This window comes from Salmo trutta, chromosome 10 (genome assembly GCF_901001165.1).
Source record: "Salmo trutta chromosome 10, fSalTru1.1, whole genome shotgun sequence".
Classification (NCBI taxonomy): Eukaryota; Metazoa; Chordata; class Actinopteri; order Salmoniformes; family Salmonidae; genus Salmo; species Salmo trutta.
Genome location: NC_042966.1, coordinates 5,866,734 through 5,888,263, shown reverse-complemented (window position 1 = coordinate 5,888,263; position 21,530 = coordinate 5,866,734). Strand labels below are relative to the sequence as shown.

At 42.8% G+C, this 21,530-nt stretch overlaps 1 protein-coding gene across 1 annotated transcript in view; it reads left to right on the top strand.

The window, feature by feature from the left end:
• Positions 1–1,281: 1,281 nt before the first annotated feature.
• ablim1b (actin binding LIM protein 1b) overlaps positions 1,282–21,530 on the top strand; it is a 90,791-nt gene continuing 70,542 nt past the window's right edge. The window contains exons 1-2 of the mRNA XM_029764184.1: positions 1,282–1,669; positions 14,348–14,473. Of these exons, the coding sequence (XP_029620044.1) occupies positions 1,351–1,669; positions 14,348–14,473 (445 nt within the window). The 5' untranslated portion in view covers positions 1,282–1,350. The remainder of the gene's footprint in view (positions 1,670–14,347; positions 14,474–21,530) is intronic.

Here is a 21,530-nt window from a genome sequence, read left to right as displayed (position 1 = left end):
GTCAGTGGGCAAATGAACAAAATCAGCAGGGGATCAAATACTTTCCCCCCCCCACGGTACCCCTCCCCATTTTCACAACAACTTTTTCAATATGAATTGACCATCCAATGTTATACCTAGGAGTTTAGCTTCCTCAACTTCCTCAATGGTCACACCCTTTATACACAACTCCAGTTGAGGTTTAGGTCTTACAGAATGTTTTCAACCAAATACAACGCTTGTAGTTTTATATGTATTTAAGGTAAAATCTCAGCCTCTTGGGTGCCAGGGTAAATGTGGAAACCTCCCTGTCCCAGCCTTAGAGGGCATAATGTCCTTGCATAAGAACTAGCTTCATTACTTTAAAAAAATGTTTTTTTATTGAACCTTTATTTATCCAGGCAAGTCAATTAAGAACACATTTTTATTTACAATGACGACCTGGCCAGTGACAACTTTAACCAATCAAAAAAGATTTGGACTCAAATCTGCAGCAACAACATTGAAACAGGGTTTTGATTGGTCCCGTGTGGTTCAGTTGGTAGAGCATGGTGTTTGCAACGCCAGGGTTGTGGGTTCGATTCCCACGGGGGACCAGTACGGGAAAAACAATTTTTGGGAAATGTATGCATTCACTACTGTAAGTCGCTCTGGATAAGAGCGTCTGCTAAATGACTAAAATGTAAATGTAATGATTGCTCCCGATCAAATGTAATCTAAGTAGTTACATGGAATTACACCACCAAGTCCCCTCTCCCTCCAACGATAAATTATTCACTTCTCTGCTTGTCCCTAGATTGTATCCCATTCAATTCAAGAATAGAGAATGGATAGGAAAATACATTGACCTGTGATCTAGCTTAACTGTGGCTTTAGCTATAAAGAGATTGATTTTAACTGTAATACATGTGATGGTAAAAAAACACAAGGCTGAAGTTCATAATCTTCTTAAAGATTCCCCCATTCACAGGAGATTACCATGGATGCATGTTGCTCTTGTTTTGATATGCCTCAGGGGCATGCAATTGGATGAGGGGGAAATGCAGGTAGATAGATAGAATGACTGTACCAGCCATTTGACTTGACTTACTGCATCACGGATCCACTGTATTACCTTCCCTGCAGATAAACACTAAAAATACATCCCTCTTAATCTTCTTAAGGGAGTGAGTAGGAGTTAGTCTTGCAGTGCTTGACGGACAACACAAACACACACACACACAATGTTACAAAGTCTTAGAGGTCAGCTTAATACCTGAGACGGTTCAAAAGGTGTTTGCGGTTTTAACTGTTCGGCCGCCCTACCGTTCCTGTGTTCTGCTTTGCCATACGGCCGTCCTACTGTTCCTCTGGTTCTTGCAGTCCTTCTGCATGGTTTCTAATTTGCAGTCAGTTTGCAACCCTCGTTGCTGGGCCGAGACCTTTGTTAGTATCGACATGCCAAACCTCAGCAGCCTGGGCAAGATCTGTGGCTCCAGCCGGGGCGAGGATATGGTGGTGATGGACAGGGCCAAGCGCAAGAATTCGGTTAGGCGCATGTCAATCATTGAGGATGGTCAGATTGCTGAGGTTCTCTACCTGATTCCGAAACAATCAATGATGGAGCAGCTTCCCTTCCTGAACCCCAACGACTATATCCTGTGTGAGCGGATGGTAGGCATGCCACCAGACATGGGATCAATTGGACCAGGTAAGGGATTGCTCATCTGCCTATTGTTGCCACCATTCCGATTTGGTCTGGAGACTGGGTTTGTTCTTCTGAAGGCGAGCGATAAAGCTATTCAGTTAGATTGTCTTTGAAATGAATTGCTGTAATGTCAAAAGTTTTAGGACAATTTGGTAACACTTTATTTGGTGAGTTGTACTCGTTCAACTTTCAACAAATTGTTCGATTAACTATCCACTAACCCTAACCTTAATCCTTACCCTTACCCTACAGCAATCTATAAGTCATACCACAGATTCTCAATTGGATTGAGGTCTGGGCTTTGACTAGGCCATTCCAAGACATTTAAATGTTTCCCCTTAAACCACTCGAGTGTTGCTTTAGCAGTATGCTTAGGGTCATTGTCCTGCTGGAAGGTGAACCTCCATCCCAGTCTGAAATCTCTGGAAGACTGAAACAGGTTTCCCACAAGAATTTCCCTGTATTTAGCGCCATCCATCATTCCTTCAGTTCTGACCAGTTTCCCAGTCCCTGCCGATGAAAAACATCCCCACAGCAAGATGCTGCCACCACCATGCTTCACTGTGGGGATGTTGTTCTCGGGGTGATTAGAGGTGTTGGGTTTGTGCCAGACATAGCGTTTTCCTTGATGGCCAAAAAGCTCAATTCAAGTCTCATCTGACCAGAGTACCTTCTTCCATATGTTTGGGAAGTCTCTCTTTGGCGAACACCAAACATGTTTGCTTATTTTTTTTCTTTAAGCAATGGCTTTTTTTCTGGCCACTCTTCCGTAAGCACCCAGCTCTGTGGATTGTACGGCTTAAAGTGATCCTATGGACAGATACTCCAATCTCCACTGTGGAGCTTTGCAGCTCCTTCAGGGTTATCTTTGGTCTCTTTGTTGCCTCTCTGATTTATGCCCACCATGCCTGGTCTGTGAGTTTTGGTGGGCGGCCCTCTCTTGGCAGGTTTGTTGTGGTGCCATATTCTTTCCATTTTTTTATCATGGATTTAAATGGTACTCCGTGGGATGTTCAACGCTTTGGATATTTTTTTATAACCCAACCCTGATTTGTATTTCTCCACAACTTTGTCCCTGACCTGTTTGGAGAGCTCCTTGGTCTTCATGGTGCCGCTTGCTTGGTGGTGCCCCTTGCTTAGTGGTGTTGCAGACTCTGGGGCCTTTCAGAACAGGTGTATATATACTGAGATCATGTGACAGATCATGTGACACTTAAATAGAGTCCACCTGTGTGCAATCTAACTACTTATGTTACTTCTGAAGGTAATTGGTTTCACCAGATCTTATTTAGGGGCTTCAAAGCAAAGGGTGTGAACATATGCACGCACCACTATCATTCTTTTTTTTTTTCTTTTTTTTTCTAATTTTTTTTTCATTTCACTTCACCAATTTGGACTATTTTGTGTATGTCCATTGTATGAAATCCAAATAAAAATCCATTCAAATTACAGGTTGTAATGCAACAAAACAGGAAAAAACACCAAGGGAGATGAATAGTTTTGCAATGTATACGTTGTTTTTCTGTATTTTGTACCAGTTTAAGGTCAACATCTGTTTTTTGTATAACAGTATGTAAACAAGGTTATTAAAAGCGGTATGTACATTTAGCCGATGATTCAGAAATTGGAATTGTGTCACCGGTGACCAGGGCTAAAAAAATTATATTTGGAAAAATGGTGCTGCCAATTTACAAAAGTTAGGATCACCACATGAAATTAAGATTTTTAAAATTGATTGAGATACAGACTATATTGGGCCAATATTAATTCTAGCTACTTTTGAAGCACATGTTGTGGCCAAGAAACTAATACCTAACACTGTAAATACATTTCTTTATCATAAAAGCTACAATTTTGACATGAATACCTGTGATTGAAATTACTAAGTGATTTGTGGAATTTTTAGTTTCTACATTGTGTAAAAGCATTATTTTCCTATTGTACTCTCTCTTTAAAAATGTAATGTTTGTGATGACGACGGGCAAGAGATCTGTCATTCACTCATTGCTATCTATGATCATAGAGCTCCTGAAGAAGCTAATATACTGGTAAAGTTGCCAGGTTGTTAGCTAGCTAGCCAGTTAAGTAACATCATTGAACAAATGTAAACAAATGGTGAACAACATTGCCGCGCGAGTAGTTTTAGAATGGCCCACTACATGGTTTATGAATGGTGATCCGCTACAGAAAGATAAAAATGTTGTGCCGGTAACATGGGTCAGATCTTTTGACCTGGTTGGGCTAGAAGCAAGCCGTTTTCACTGTAGTAAGGGTGCAACCATGACGCTAACAAATCTGCACTTGCCTGTTTCTCTAGAGCACTCAGAAACAACAGTACAGCGAAGCCTTATCATTACAGCAATTATTATTTGGGAGATGTTTTTCATAGTCGTACAGTGCTACCAAAATAAATCTCCTGCTCGCACAACAAAATATTCCGCATGCGGCCAAATTGGTGGCACTTTAGAGCCCTGCCGGTGACATTACTGCTGCCTACCCAAACTCATGATTTGTTGGGAGAGTTGTCTGTCTGAAGAGGACCCACCCTAGAAAATGTTTTCCCCTTTCGAAATACTCAAGAGAATCCAGCATCTTCCCCAAACCTTGTCCAATTGCTCCACGGTCTGGGATTTCTGAGACTAGCAACTGAGTGTACAAAACATTAAAGCTGCAATATGTAACTTTTTGGGCGACCTGACCAAATTCACATACAATGTGTGTTATAGATCTGTAATTCTCATTGAAAGAAAGTCTAAGAAGTGCTAGAGCTGTTCTATATGTGCTATGTCTATGCTTCCCGTTCTTAAATTTAATTTTTGCATTTTTTTCTATTATTTTTGTACATAAAATTCAAACAGCTGAAAATACAATAATTTTGGTTATGGAACATATATTTCATAACGGTTTAGATGGTGCACCATACATGCTTGTTAAGTTACATAAGCTGAAATTAGTAAAACTATTAGAATTCTTGCAACCAGGAATGGCACAACAATTTCTGCATGCACTCCTAATATTAATTTGCCCTCAGAACAGCCTCAAATAATTGGGGCATGGACTCTACAAGGTGTCAAAAGCGTTCCACAGGGATGCTAGCCCATGTTGATTCCAATGCCTCCCAAAGTTGTGTCAAGTTGGCTGGATGTCCAGTGAGTGGTGGACCATTCTTGGAAGGGAAAATGTTGAGTGTGAAAAATCCAGTAGCGTTGCAGTTCTTGACTTAACCTGTTAGGGCTAGGGGGCAGTATTGACACGGCCGGATAAAAAACGTACCCGATTTAATCTGGTTACTACTCCTGCCCAGTAACTAGAATATGCATATAATTATTGGCTTTGGATAGAAAACACCCTAAAGTTTCTAAAACTGTTTGAATGGTGTCTGTGAGTATAACATAACTCATATGGCAGGCCAAAACCTGAGAAGATTCCATGCAGCAAGTGGCCTGTCTGACAAGTTGTGTTTCATCTTGGCTCTGTTTATTGAAGACTGAGGATCTTTGCTATAACGTGACACTTCCTACGGCTCCCATAGGCTCTCAGAGCCCGGGAAAAAGCTGAACGATATCGAGGCAGCCTCTGGCTGAAACACATTATCGCCTTTGCCAAGTGGCCGATCAGAGGACAATAGGCTTAGGCGCGTGCCCGAGTCGACCCCATGCTTTATTTTCTTTCGTCTGTTTACCTAATTGCAGATTCCCGGTCGGAATATTATCGCTTTTTTACGAGAAAAATGGCATAAAAATTGATTTTAAACAGCGGTTGACATGCTTCGAAGTACGGTAATGAAATATTTAGAATTTTTTTTGTCACAAAATGCGCCGTGCGCATGACCCTTATTTACACTTCGGATAGTGTCTTGAACGCACGAACAAAACCCCGCTCTTGGAACATAACTATGGATTATTTTGGACCAAACCAACATTTGTTATTGAAGTAGAAGTCCTGGGAGTGCATTCTGACGAAGAACACCAAAGGTAATCAAACTTGTCTAATAGTAAATCGGAGTTTGGTGAAGGCTAAACTTGCTGGGTGTCTAAATAGCTAGCCCTGTGATGTCGGGCTATCTACTTAGAATATTGCAAAATGTGCTTTCACCAAAAAGCTATTTTAAAATCGGACATATCGAGTGCATAGAGGAGTTCTGTATCTATAATTCTTAAAATAATTGTTATGGGTTTTGTGAACGTTTATCGTGAGTAATTTAGTAAATTGTTAGTAAATTCGCCGGAAGTTTGCGGGGGGTATGCTAGTTCTGAACGTCACATGCTAATGTAAAAAGCTGGTTTTTGATATAAATATGAACTTGATTGAACAAAACATGCATGTATTGTATAACATAATGTCCTAGGTGTGTCATCTGATGAAGATCATCAAAGGTTAGTGCTGCATTTAGCTGTCTTCTGGGTTTTTGTGACATTATATGCTAGCTTGAAAAATGGGTGTCTGATTATTTCTGGCTGGGTACTCTGCTGACATAATCTAATGTTTTGCTTTCGTTGTAAAGCCTTTTAGAAATCGGACAGTGTGGTTAGATTAACGAGAGTCTTGTCTTTAAAATGCTGTAAAATAGTCATATGATTGAGAAATTGAAGTAATAGCATTTCTAAGGTATTTGAATATCGCGCCACAGGATTCCACTGGCTGTTACGTAGGTGGGACGATTTGGTGCGACCTACCCTAGAGAGGTTAAACCGGTGCCCCTGGCACCTATTACCATATGCCGTTCAAAGGCACTTACATCTTGCCCATTCAGCCTCTGATTGGCACACATATACAATCCATGTCTCTTGTAAGACAAGGGGTGGCGGTCTATGTATATTTTGTAAACAACAGCTGATGCACGATATCGCACGATATCTCAGGAAGTCTCAAGGTTTTGCTCACCTGAGGTAGAATATCTCATGATAAGCTGTAGACCATACTATCTACCCAGAGATATTTCATCTGTATTAAAACCTGTTAGGGACAGATGTTCCGCTAGCGGAACGCCTCACCAATATCCAATGGTATAGCATGGCGCGAATTACAAATACCTAAAAAATGCAAAAACTTCAATTTCTCAAACATATGACTATTTTACACCATTTTAAAGACAAGACTCTCCTTTAACTAACCACATTGTCCGATTTCAAAAAGGCTTTACAACGAAAGCAAAACCTTAGATTATGTCAGGAGAGTACCCTCCCAAAAATAATCACACAGCCATTTTCAAAGCAAGCATATATGTCACAAACCAAAACCACAGCTAAATGCAGCACTAACCTTTGATGATCTTCATCAGATGACACTCCTAGGACACTATGTTATACAATACATGCATGTTTTGTTCAATCAAGTTCATATTTATATCAAAAAACAGCTTTTTACATTAGCATGTGATGTTCGGAACTAGCATACCCACCGCAAACTTTTGGTGACCGAGACCCCCAGACGCTCCATGAACGCCTTCCAAACCCTGGACGTAAACTGAGTTTCTGATCGGGGTCCCATGTCCTCAGGCACCCCGTAGTGCCAGAAGACGTGTGTAAACAGGGCCTCTGCAGTCTGTAGGGCCGTAGGGAGCCCGGGCAAAGGGAGGAGACGACAGGACTTAGAAAACCAATCCACAACGACCAGGATCATGGTGTTGCCCTGTGATGGAGGCAGATTGGTCAGGAAGTCCACCGACAGGTGTGACCAAGGCCGCTGTGTAACGGGAAGGGGTTGTAACTTCCCTCTGGGCAGGTGCCTAGGATCCTTGCACTGAGCGCACACCGAGCAGGAGGACACATAAACCCTCACGTCCTTGGCCAAAGTGGACCACCAGTACATCCCACTAAGGCATTGCACCATCCTACCGATGCCCGGATGACCAGAGGAGTGTGAAGTGTGAGCCCACCAGATCAACCTGTCACGAACCTCAAGAGGAACTTACACCCGTCCAGCTGGACACTGAGGTGGAGTAGGCTCTGAACGCGACGCCCGCTCGATGTCCGCGTCCACCTCCCACACCACCGGTGCCACCAGACAAGAGGCCGGAAGTATGCGAGTTGGATCGATGGGACGCTCCTCTGTATCATACAGTCGGGACAGTGCGTCTGCCTTAGTGTTCTGGGAACCTGGTATATATGATATAGTAAACCTAAATCTGGTGAAAAACAGCCCGCCTGGCGAGGATTCAGTCTCCTTGCCGCCCAGATGTACTCCAGATTACGGTGGTCAGTCCAGATGAGAAAAGAGTGTTGAGCCTCCTCAAGCCAATGTCTCCACACCTTCAGAGCTTTGATGACAGCCAACAACTCCCGATCCCCCACGTCATAGTTCCGCTCCGCCGGGCTGAGCTTCCTCGAAAAGAAAGCACAGGGGTGGAGCTTCGGTGGCGTACCCGAGCGCTGTGAGAGCACGGCTCCAATCCCAGCCTTGGATGCGTCCACCTCCACTATGAATGCCAAAGAGGGATCCGGATGAGCCAGCATGGGAGCCGATGTAAACAGAGCCTTCAGGCAACCTAAAGCTCTGTCCGCCTCAGCCGGCCACCGCAGACGCACCGGTCCTCCCTTCAGCAGTGAGGTAATGAGCGCAGCCACAAGCCCAAAACCCCGGATAAACCTCTGGTAGTAGTTGTCAAACCCTAAAAACCGCTGCACCTCCTTTACCGTGGTTGGAGTCGGCCAATTACGCATGGCTGCAATGCGGTCACACTCCATCACCAACCCTGATGTGGAAGTGCGATATCCTAGGAAGGAGACGGCCTGTTTGAAGAACAAGCATTTCTCAGCCTTGACGTACATGTCATGCTCCAACAGCCGCCTAAGAACCTTGCGCACCAGAGACACATGCACGGCGCGTGTAGCGGAAAATACCAGAATGTCATCGATATAAACCACCACACGCTGCCCGTGCAGGTCCCTGAGAATCTCGTCTACAAAGGATTGGAAGACTGCTGGAGCATTTTTCAACCTGTACGGCATGACGAGGTACTCATAGTGGCCGGATGTGGTACTAAACGTCGTCTTCCACTCATCTCCCTCCCGGATACGCACCAAGTTACACGCGCTTCTAAGATCCAGTTTTGTGAAGAAGTGTGCCCCGTGAAATGACTCAATCACCGTGGCGATGAGAGGTAGCGGGTAACTGTACCCCACCGTGATGGAATTTAGACCTCTATAGTCATTGCACGGATGCAGACCTCCCTCCTTCTTCACAGAAAAGAAACTCGAGGAGGCAGGTGACGTGGAGGGCCGAATGTACCCCTGCCCCAGAGATTCAGATACATATGTCTCCACAGACACCGTCTCCTCCTGTGACAAGGGATACACGTGACTCCTGGGAAGTGCAGCGCCTACCAGGAGATTTATCGCACAATCCCGTCGTCGATGAGGTGGTAATTGGGTCGCCCTCTTTTTTTACAGAAGGTGATAGCCAAATCGGATATTCTGAGGGAATGCGCACGGTGGAGATTTGGTCTGGACTCTCCACCGTCGTTGCACCGATGGAAACTCCTACACACCTGCCTGAACACTCCTCTGACCACCCCTTTAGAGATCAATAATACTGTCCCCCCTCCCCCCCAAAAATGTGATCTTTACACATCTGAATCACCTGAAGACAATTAAATTATGAATGATTTCCTTGACAATTTGGAAACTTCTACCAGTAATATAGAGAAGAGACCTTTGAAGCTAGAGGAGATTATTAATTCAATTACAGCAATGCAAAGTGTGAAATCCCCTAGCCCAGATGGCTACCCAATCAAATTATACAATACGTTTTCTGCCAAACTAGCCCCTCTCCTGCTTGAAATGTTTGAAAATTCCCTGGACCAGGGTGTTTTACCCCAAACCCTGACAGAGGCGTCAATCACACTTTTGTTAAAACCCGGCAAAGATGCATCTGAGTGTGGCTCACACAGACCGATCTCACTTTTAAATGCAGGTGTAAAAATATTAGCGAATTTGCTTGCCTCTCGAATAGAATCCACTATGACAGACATCATATCAATGGATCAGACAGGATTTATTATAACATTTGCCGTCTGCTTAATGTCAGGGTAGAATGGGAATATTTATTCTCTGTACTGGGAAAATGTGGCTTTGGTGCAAACTTAATTTCCTGGGTACGACTGTTGTACACATCACCTAAGGCTTCAGTACTTACAAACAAACTTTGTTTACAGTATTTCCCATTATCAAGGGCCAATGTCCAATGTCCCCTCTGTTATTTGCCCTGGCGCTAGAACCCCTTTCTATTATGCTAAAGACAACACCCTCAATACATGGCATCTACAGATGGGGACTGGAACACAAAGTTTCCTTGTATGCAGATGACTTACTTTTTTCTCAGACCCTGAAATGTGTGTCCCTTAGGTAGTGGACCTACTGCATAGGTTTGGTGTGTTTTCGGGTTCTAAATAGATTTTCCTATTAATTAATTAGCATTACAAATTCCATGGGATACTATTCCATTTCATATGTTCAAGGCTGGCTTTAAAAATGTAGGGATCAGTATCACATGTACTTCATCTTCCCTCCATGATGAGAACTTTATTTCCCTGTTTAGCAAACTTAAACTGGACTTTCAGAGATGTAGTATTGCCCAGATTTCTGTACTTGTTCCAGTGTCTCCTCTTTTTTTTTTTTTTTTTTACAGTTTTACATTTACATCATTTAGCAGACGCTCTTATCCAGACCGACTTACAAATTGGTGCATTCACCCTATGATATCCAGTGGAACAACCACTTTACAATAGTACATCTATATCTTTTTTGGGGGGGGGGTTAGAAGGATTACTTTATCCTATCCCAGGTATTCCTTAAAGAGGTGGGGTTTCAGGTGTCTACGGAAGGTGGTGATTGACTCCGCTGTCCTGGCATCGTGAGGGAGCTTGTTCCACCATTGGGGTGCCAGAGCAGCGAACAGTTTTGACGAGGCTGAGCAGGATCTGTGCTTCCGCAGAGGTAGGGGGGCCAGCAAGCCAGAGGTGGATGAACGCAGTGCCCTTGTTTGGGTGTAGGGCCTGAAGGTACGGAGGTGCCGTTCCCCTCACAGCTCCGTAGGCAAGCACCATGGTCTTGTAGCAGATGCGAGCTTCAACTGGAAGCTAGTGGAGTGTGCTGAGGAGCGGGGTGACGTGGGAGAACTTGGGAAGGTTGAACACCAGATGGGCTGCGGCGTTCTGGATGAGTTGTAGGGGTTTAATGGCACAGGCAGGGAGCCCCGCCAACAGGGAGTTGCAGTAATCCAGACGGGAGATGACAAGTGCCTGGATTAGGACCTGCGCCGCTTCCTGTGTGAGCCATGGTCGTCCTCATCCTAGTACCCTGATGGCTAATATCCAATCGCTGGAAAATAAACTTTGTGAACAATTGCAGAGGGACATCCGGGAATGCTGTGTCTGTTTTTACTGAGACGTGGCTTACGGACAATACACTACACTCTACTATTCAACCAGACGGCTTCTCCATATTCTGAATGGATCAAATGGCAACGTCTAATAGGAGTCTATGGGGTGGGCTATGTTTCCTCATAAACAATTCCTGATGTACAGAAGTTGAAAACATCGCAAGCTCCTGTTCACCCAAACTGGAGTTTCTGATGTTAAAACACCAACCCCACTATACGCCGAGGAAACTTACGTGTTATTATCACAGCTGTGTACATACCGCCACAAGCAAACACCAAGACGGCACTCAGTGAACTGTACAAGATTATTAGCCAGCAAAAATCCTCCCACCCGGAAGCAGTCTTTATTGTTGCGGGTGACGAGAGTCAAAGATGTTAGGGGACGTGGGGTATGGAATTGTTTTAAGATGGTCATACTATGGATCATTTAACTGTTTGATTTTGAATTTTTAGGACCCCTTTTGGTATAAAAAAAAGATCTTAAAAAAAATGTATTTGATCAAATGTTGATTTTGGCCTTTACTACTAAAGCCTATAGAAACACATTCATAAATGGCAAAAAAGGACAGTCCAAAAATAAATAATAAGAAATAAGGTTTTGTCATAAATCTAGGAGATATTTCAAAAATATATTTTGTACACATACTCAACCCCTTTTTTTTAGGCACACAACTACCTTCATACTTATATTTGTTTCTTTAAACCGGTACCGGTTAACTTCGGATGTGTCCCATGACACTTGTGGGGGTCATAGAACAAAACGGAGAACACCATCGTGAGAGTCTCCCCCTTCCATAGAGTGGTAATAGATTTTAGGTCAAACCGTTTGGACGCTACAAACGTTTGTGAGAAGACTTATTATTGGGATGTCTCAAAGTCTGACAAACGGAGGTCTAGTGTGACTGTGGTGGATTGAGATGCATCTAATGCAAAAAACATTAAACTGACAGATTTTGATGGGGATTTTTTTGGTTTAATTTAGATTGACGCACCGGTGAGTCAATCGACTCTAGCGGTTAAACAAGCCCGTCTAAACCAAATGTTCCTAAAATATTAACAACATGTATCCTGTCCCACAAGAGGAAGCAGCATGCTTGACCATGTATACACAAACATCCGTGAAACGTACAAAGTCATACCCCAACCCCACTTCAGCCAATCAGATCCCGTCTTTCTGTTCCTACAAGCAGCAACTCGAGAGGGAGGCACCAACACAGGGAATAGTGAGACGCTGGACAGAGGAGACAGACTCAATTTTGCAGGATTGTTTTGAGAATACCAATTGGAATATGTTCAAAGATTCATCCACCCAGGACTCATCCATCAACATTGAGAAATATACATTGTCAGTCACAGGCTTCATGAGGAAATGTAGTGATGATGTTTGTACCCACAGTAACAATCCGGACATAGCCCAATCAAAAACCCTGGATGAATGGAACTCTCTGTACAATGCTGAGAGCCCGTACTGCAGCATTCAATGTTAGCGGAATGAAGCATAGAAGGCACGCAGGTGCAAGGTCCAGCAAACCATTAGGGATGCAAAAAAATAATACAGACTCAAACTTGAATTAATGTTCGACATTTAAGACTCGCATCGAATGTGGCAAGGACTACAGGCTATCACATACTAGAAAGGCAAATCCAACTGTGCGGTGCCCATCGAAGCCTCCCTCCCAGACGAGCTTAACACATTCTATGCTTGCTTCGAGGCAGACAATATCGAGCCATCCAGGAAGACCATCATCAAGGTCAGCATGCCAGGCATTCTGGACCAACTTCAATTTGCCTACAGCTCTAACAGATCCACAGAAGCTGCCATTTCCAATGTTATTCACATGGCCGTAACACATCTGGACAAGAGGAACACCTACGTGAGAATGCTGTTTATTGACTACAGTTCAGCAATCAATACTATTGTTCCCTCCAAGCACAACACCAAGCTCAGAACCCTTGTCCTGGACACCATCCTCTGCAACTGGACTTCCTGACGGGCAGACCACAGGCTGTGAGAACTGGCAACAACAACTCCAAACTGACTCTTAACACAGGGGCCCCTTAAGGGTGTGTAAAAGGTGGCAGAGGTCGCCAGGCTGCTCATCATTACACATACCTGTCACCATCATTACGCACACCAGCGCTTTGTCGGACTCACCTGGACTCCATCACGTCATTGATTGCCTCCCCTATATCGGTCACTTCCTCAGTTTCATTCCCGTGTCTGCATTGATGTTGTTTTGTTTCTCTTGTCCAGACACTCTTCTTGTTTAGTTTCATGTCTATTTATTAAATCCTCACCCTGTATTTGCTTCCCGTCTCCCAGCGTCTGTGGTTACGGAACCGTTAGTGTCCTCAGCCCTCTGCTGTACTCCCCCTTCACCCACGACTGTGTGGCTTTGCACGACACCAACTCCATCATCAAGTTTGCTGACGACACCACGGTTGTAGGCCCAACAACGTTGAGTCAGCTTATAGGGAGGAGGGAAGCGAACTGGTATTGTGATGTCATGACAATGACAATGTCAGCTAAACAGACTAGTTGATTGTTGACCTCAGGAAGCAGAGGAACCTACATGTACACATTTCATTAGACAATGCCATACATGCGTATCTTGTACATACAATTAATACAACTTGGAACTTGAGTCAAAAAGGGTTTAGCCAGTAAGAAGAGCCACATTTCCCATCACTACTGGCTTGTATAGTGAACAGTAATTCCTATTGGAATCCAGCCAGATGAAGGGTGTTTGACAATTTGAACTTTTTCTCACCCACAACCTGTACTCAGAAAGATTGCTATGGTAAAGTACCAGCTAATGAAGACTACATAAACCATCTAAACTGAAACAACCATTTCAGTAACGGGTGCAATAAGTCCAATCATTTACAGATTGGATTAGTTAGAAAAATGTAAGATCTGTGTATAGGAAAAAAATCAATTAATCAATCAATATGCATGTAGAAAAATATTCAAAACAATCTACCTCTAACAAAGCATGCTGGGAAATATGATAATGACGCCCCTCCCCCCAAAAAATCACCTTGAGAATGTTAACGGAAAATAACTCAACACAGTCAAGTAACAACACAACGCGTTGTTGATTCCACTGTGATTGAAATAAAACTTAATTTATTCACTGCAGTTGGTGTCAACCCCACTAGAATCAACAATCAGATATAACACTCACAACACTTTTAACACCCGCATGTTTGCTGTGTGTACATGCACCACGTTTTGAACACAGTGATTTAAATACATTTTAGGTGGCCGTGCTCATACCTGTCTGTTCTCTCCTCCAGTGGCCCATGTTCAGGACCCTGCAGAAAAGTTGTGCATCCAGTGCTACAAATGTGGGGAGCCATGCAAGGGAGAGGTGCTGCGGGTCCAGTCCAAGCACTTCCACATCAAGTGCTTTACCTGCAAGGGTGAGTATGTATATATGTGTGTGTGCGTGCGCTCTCACGTACATGTTTGTCTGTGCGCACACATATGTGTGTGTCTGTCCCTGGACCCGAATCTCACTTTTATTCCCAGTCTCTTTGCCTTGTCAACTTTGAGGAATTTGCGGTGTATGCCCTTTATTCCAATGCACAGGGAAGTCTTTAGAAAAGGTAAGATGTGGCGGATGGTTGGAACTCTTGGAATTTTTGTCACTTTGTGGTTACCGTCTTGTGTGAGTAGTGTGACCTTGAATGATTCATTGAATGGTAATGAATTGCGTTTACATGGCACATTTCACCTGGTCTCAAAGGGTATACATTTCCTTACTTGAGATGGGTCACATGCTATTCTCACCCAGAACGGGAACTATGGGATTTTCATTCCAAATGATCCCACTTACTATTTTCTTTATAATATATTTTTATTCACAGAAAATGAAATACAAAACATTCAGAACTTGTAATCCCACTGTGATATTATTGCCCCTCAAGCCAGGGTTAACTTGTTGGTTTGTATTGTGGGCTGAGAGAGGAGATTGAAGGAAAGGCTAACATATATGTTATTTTTTCAGTAATAATAATCAAAGTAATACAAATTTATCAGTTTAGTCAATTGTCAATCAATAGTATGATACAATATCAAATGTTCACTTCTTATAAACTATAATAATTTGTCTTGTGCTAACAACAATACAATGTGCACAGTAGCGGCATCAAACAATGCCACTAAGACATTGCTCGTCCTAATAATTATATATTTTTGAATTCCATTATTTTACTTTTAGATTTGTGTGAATTTTTAGATACTACTGCACTGGTGGAGGTAGGAACAAAAGCAATTCTCTACATACGTAATAACATCTGCTAAATATGTGTATGTGACCAATAACATTTGATTTGAAACACCTTTACTAAAGACTGAGATCCATAACTAGCTGCCCAACTTGTAAGTACAACTACCTCAATATACTCAGATATTCAGCATCCAAAAGAATAAGAATTTTCTATCATTCTTCTCCTGTCTTTTATAATCAAATTGAGCTGCTTCCAATGGAAACCCCCCATGAAGCGCTAACCACACTCCACTGTCTTCGCAAATTTCGAAGTGATTGAATTGAGTTTCTCCACCCTCTATCGAGTCAACTAATTCCAAAAAGATAGGCGATGGTCAGAACATGTCAAAACAGAACACCCCAAACTTACAAAATAAGCAAATGTCAACTTGAGGTAACAAGACACTTGTCAACCTCGGTCGAATTTCACTTTTGGTTCAGTCACTTAGCAATGCTCAGCATCAAAAAAGTCAGTCAGGAAGCAGTGTAGCTCGCACACAGGCTCACCTCCACGCTCTTGACCTCTTCTTCAGCTTTAACAGGGTTACAAAGATGGTGTAGCAGAAGATGCTGATGCCACCTAAACAGCCTTTCTCTTATTCCATTCCATCATTAGACCACGTTCCCCAGTAGTGAGGCCTCTCCTTACAGCTTCTGTGGTATCTCAGGTGGTTCTGTTGTTTTACAGGATCTTGACAGAAATAAGATGATATTTGCCTGTGATAGAGAAGTATTTGGTCTGCAACTAATTCACTCCTCTGGTATCCATGGAAATGACAATTAGTATTAGACCAAGACCATTGCTCAATCCGCCTTTAATAACTCTAACAAAACCTTGTCTTGCTCTACAAATCTTCCATATTGCTTATAAAAAAAGAGCTCAGTGCTTGTCTTGTTGAATTTCATACATTGAATGAAAAACTAACAAATACATTTCATGGTCACATTTTTTCATGCCTTTGTGAAAGATTTTGGAAAGACTGCATTCGCCAGACTATGCTCATAAAGCTTTGTCTATCCATTTTCATGGCAACCTCATAAACAAATCCTAAGAGTGTATTAACGCACCTGTGCGTCAATCTAAGTAACATAATACAAAAATCCATCAAAATCTGTCAGGTTAAACTAGAGACATCTATTTTTGCATGGGCTGCGCCTCAATCCACCACATCCGCCTATGTCGGCCTTCCACATCTGTGTTTGCCATACCATGAGAAGAATGAATGAAGGTAGTTTTGTGCCAACAAAAATAAGACGCTAAATATGTGTCCAAAAACCATCATAAGAAATATTCCCTGAGCTTTCTTATATCTTCCAGATATAATATAGACACTTCAAAACCATATTCCTTATGATTTATTTTTAACTTTCTTTCTTGCCATTTATGAATGTGTTATTCAATGTGTTTCTATGGGCTATAGTAGTAAAGATCAAATGCAACATGTTGTCAAATAACTGTTATATATATTTTTTTTTATACCTAAAAGGGTCCTACAATTTAAAATCAAATCGCTAAATGATCCATGATATAACCATCGTAAAACAATTCCATATGTTAGCTTATAGGTTTTAAAGTCCCATTCTTGTGGGCAAATTCAGGAATTCAGACAGTACTGTTGGAGCTTGTATGGAGATGGCTAGCATTTCTCCTCCAGAAATCTGTCTCTCTGTGTGTGTGTGTGTGTGTGTGTGTGTGTGTGTGTGTGTGTGTGTTTTGTGTGCATGCCTGTCTATTACCACAGAGGCAAAGTCTATTTCTGTCCTTCTTGGCCCCTCAACCTCCAGGGCTCTGGGAAGCCTGCCATAATCTCTCTATCACAATACCAGTGGCCTGTGTGACCTGCATTAGCTACTCCTCCTTCCCCCAGAAAAACATGTGACCTTAACAATTAATTTACCATTACCCTGAACTTCCAGAGAGGCACTAGTGCATCCAATTGTACACTAACGGAAAACTGTAATTGATATGATCATTTTGGGTATTATCAACAGTAAAATACTCTGAAACAATTTACTGCAGCATACTGTAAATTATGGTGCATTGTGGGAAAATGTTGTATAAATGATCAACATTTGAGAACAATTACCTTTCCTCAAATGTCAAACTACCTAGAAGTCTGAAAAGATAGACTTAGTGGGCGGGGAGCCAACCTTGACTGGTGGTTTTTGAAAATGCCTATGTCAAGCAACATGGACGCAGTGAGCAGTGTTGCAGTGAGATTATCTCAAGGAAATTTGCTGATACACAAAGCAACTTAAACAACATTTAAATGGCATGCAACATCCAATCCTGTAATACATCACATCATGGTTTCACAAATTACTTGTTTACAGTGCCTTGCAAAAGTGTTCATCCCCCTTGGCATGTTTCCTATTTTGCTGCATTACAACCTGTACTCTAAATTGATTTTTATTTGGATTTCATGTAATGGACATACACAAAGTAGTGAAAATTGGTGAAGTGTAATAAAAAAAATTACTTGTTTCAAAAAATAAATAACCATAAAAGTGGTGTGTGCATATGTATTCAACTCCTTTGCTATGAAGCCTCTAAATAACATCTGGTGTAACCAATTACCTTCAGAAGTCACATAATTAGTTAAATTAAGTCCACCTGTGTGGAATCTAAGTGTCACATGATCTCAGTATATATACGTGTTCTGAAAGGCAACAGAGTCTGAAACACCACAGAGCAAGGGGCACCACCAAGCAAGCAGCACCATGAAGACCAAGGAGCTCTCCAAACAGGTCAGGGACAAAGTTGTGGAGAAGTACAGATTGGTTTATAAAAAATATCTGAAACTTTGAACATCCCACGGAGCACCATTTAAATCCATTATTATTAAAACATGGCACCACAACAAACCTGCCAAGAGAGGGCCGCCCAGCAAAACTCACGGACCAGACAAGGATGGCATTAATCAGATGGGCAACAAAGAGACCAAAGATAACCTTGAAAGAGCTGCAAAGCTCCACAGCGGAGATTGGAGTATCTGTCCATAGGACCACTTTATGCCGTACACTCCATAGAGCTGGGCTTTACGGAAGAGTGGCCGGAAAAAAGACATTGCTTAAAGAAGAAAACACGTTTGGTGTTAGCCAAAAGGCATGTGGGAGACTCCCCAAACATATGGAAGAAGGTACTCTGGTCAGATGAGACTAATATTGAGCTTTTTGGCCATCAAGGAAAATGCTATGTCTGGTGCAAACCCAACACCTCTCGTCACCCCGAGAACACCTAAGCATCCACTCGTGGTTTAAGGGGAAACATTTAAATGTCTTGGAATGGCCTAGTCAAAGCCCAGACCTCAATCCAATTGAGAATCTGTGGTATTACTTAAAGATTGCTGTACACCAGCGGAACCCATCCAACTTGAAGGAGCAGGAGCAGTTTTGCCTTGAAGAATGGGCAAAAGTATTGACTTTGGGTGGGTGAATAGTTACGCACACTCAAGTTCTGTTTTTTTGTCTTGTTTGTTTCACAATAAAAAATATTTTGCATCTTTAAAGTGGTAGGCATGTTGTGTAAATCAAATGATACAACCCCCCCCCCAAAAAAAAAAAAAAACATTTTAATTCCAGGTTGTAAGGCAATAAAATAGGAAAAATGCCAAGAGGGGTGAATGCTCTCGCAAGCATGTACCTAACTGTTTGGTTATTGTAATAGCATCAATATAGACAAGTGCTTATGATGAAACTGGCTCTCATGAGGACCACCACAGGAAAGGAAGACCCAGAGTTACTTCTGCTGCAGAGTATAAGTTAATTACATTTACCAGCCTCAGAAATTGCAGCCCAAATGCTTCAGAGTTCAAGTAACAGACGCATATGGCGCCGGAGAAGAAGGCTGACATTTTACGTGTCCCCAACCGATTGTGGATTTTGTTCATTTATTAGCGTTGTTTGAAACTTATTTTGTACATAATGTTGCCGCTACCATCTCTTATGACCAAAAATAACTTCTGAACATCAAGACTGCGATAACTCACCACGGCCGGACAGAATCCTTTTTTTCTTTTAACGAGTCTGACGAGCCCAACGCGAATGATATACTGCTTTCTCGGGAACAGGCCCAGAGCCCCGTGATTTGCGTGAAGAGGAGGTGAAGAAAAAGGTGCCAAAGGGTGACCTGCCTTTTTGGTATTGCTATCATTTTATTATACGGATTTAAATTGAAAATAAGTGATACAAAATTGTATCACATTACATTTTTTGTCATCTTTGAATATGTTTTAGTTTTTTGGCGCTCGAATAAACCCCCACTTCCTTCCATTCTGCAAGCAAACATGCTATCTTTGGAGAATAAAATCGATGACCTATGCGGAAGATTAAACTACCAACGGGACATTCAAAACTGTTACATTGTATGCTTCACGGAGTCGTGGCTGAACGACGGCACTATCAACATACAGCTGGCTGGTTATACACTGTACCGGCAGGATAGAACAGCGGCGATGGACTACGTATTTATGTAAATAACAGCCGGTGCACGATATCTAAGGAAGTCTAGAGCTATTGCTCACCTGAGGTAGAGTATCTCATGATAAGCTGTAGACCACACTATCTACCTGGATAGTTTTCATCTGTATTTTTCGTAGCCGTTACATGCCACCACAGACGGATGCTGGCACTAAGACAGCATTGAATGAGCGGTATACCGCCATAAGCAAACAAGAAAACACTCACCCAGAGGTGGCGCTCCTAGTAGCCGAGGACTTTAATGCAGGGAAACTTAAATCCATTTTACCAAATTTCTATCAGCATGTTCAATATGCAACCAGAGGGAAAAAAAGCTCTGGACCACCTTTACTTAACACACAGAGACACATACAAAGTTCTTCCTCGCCCTACATTTGACAAATCTGACCATAATTCTATCCTCCTGATTCCTGCTTACAAGCAAAAGGAGCGGGACTCTAACCCGGAAGCTTATAAGAAATCCCGCTATGCCCTCCGACGAATCATCAAACAGGCAAAGCATCAATGCAGGACTAAGATCGAATAGTACTACACCAGCTCTGACGCTAGTCAGACATGGCATGGCATGCAACCCATTACAGACTACAAAGGGAAGCACAGCCAAGAGCTGCACAGTGACACGAGCCTCCCAGACGAGTGAAACTACTTTATGCTCGCTTCGATGCAAATGACACTGAAACATGCATGAGAGCACCAGCTGTTCCGAAAGACTGTGATCATGCTCTCCGCAGCCGATGTGAGTAAGACCTAAGCAGGTCAACATTCACAAGGCCGCAGGGCCAAACCGATTACCAGGACATGTACTGCGAGCATGCGTTGACCAACTGGCAAGTGTCTTCACTGACATTTTCAACCACTCCCTGTCCGAGTCTGTAATACCAACATATTTTAAGGAAGAATATTAAGGAAACCTGCTTAAATGACTACCGACCCGTAGCATTCACATCTGTAGCCATGAAGTGCTTTGAAAGGCTGGTCATGGCTCACATCAACACCATTATCCCAGAAACCCTAGACCAACTCCAATTTGGATACCGCCACAACAGATTCACAGATGATGCAATCTCTATTGCACTCCACAATGCCATTTCCCACCTGGACAAAAGGAACACCTATGTGAGAATACTATTCAATGACTACAGCTCAGCGTTCAACACCATAGTGCCCTCAAAGCTCATCAATTAGCTAAGGATGCTGGGACTAAACACCTCCCTCTGCAACTGGATCTGGGACTTCCTGATGGGCCGCCCCCAGGTGGTAAGGGTAGGTAACAACACATCCGCCACATTGATCCTCAACACAGAGGCCCCTCAGGGGTTCGTGCTCATTTCCCTCCTGTATTCCCTGTTCACTCATGACTGCACGGCCAGGCACGACTACAACACGATCATTAAGTTTTCCGATGACACAACAGTAGTGGGCCTGATCATCAACAATGACTTGACAGCCTATAGGGAGGAGGTCAGACCTGGCCATGTGGTGTCAGGACAACAACCTCGTCCTCAATGTGCTTCAAGACAAAGGAGACGATTGTAGACTACAGGAAAAAGAGGACCGAGCACGCTCCCATTCTCATCGACAGGGCTGCAGTGGAGCAGGTTGAGAGCTTCAAGTTCCTTGGTGTCCACATCACCAACAAACTAACATGGTCCAAGCACACCAAAACAGTCATGAAGAGGGCGCAACAAAACCTATTACCCCTCATGAGACTGAAAAGATTTGGCATGGGT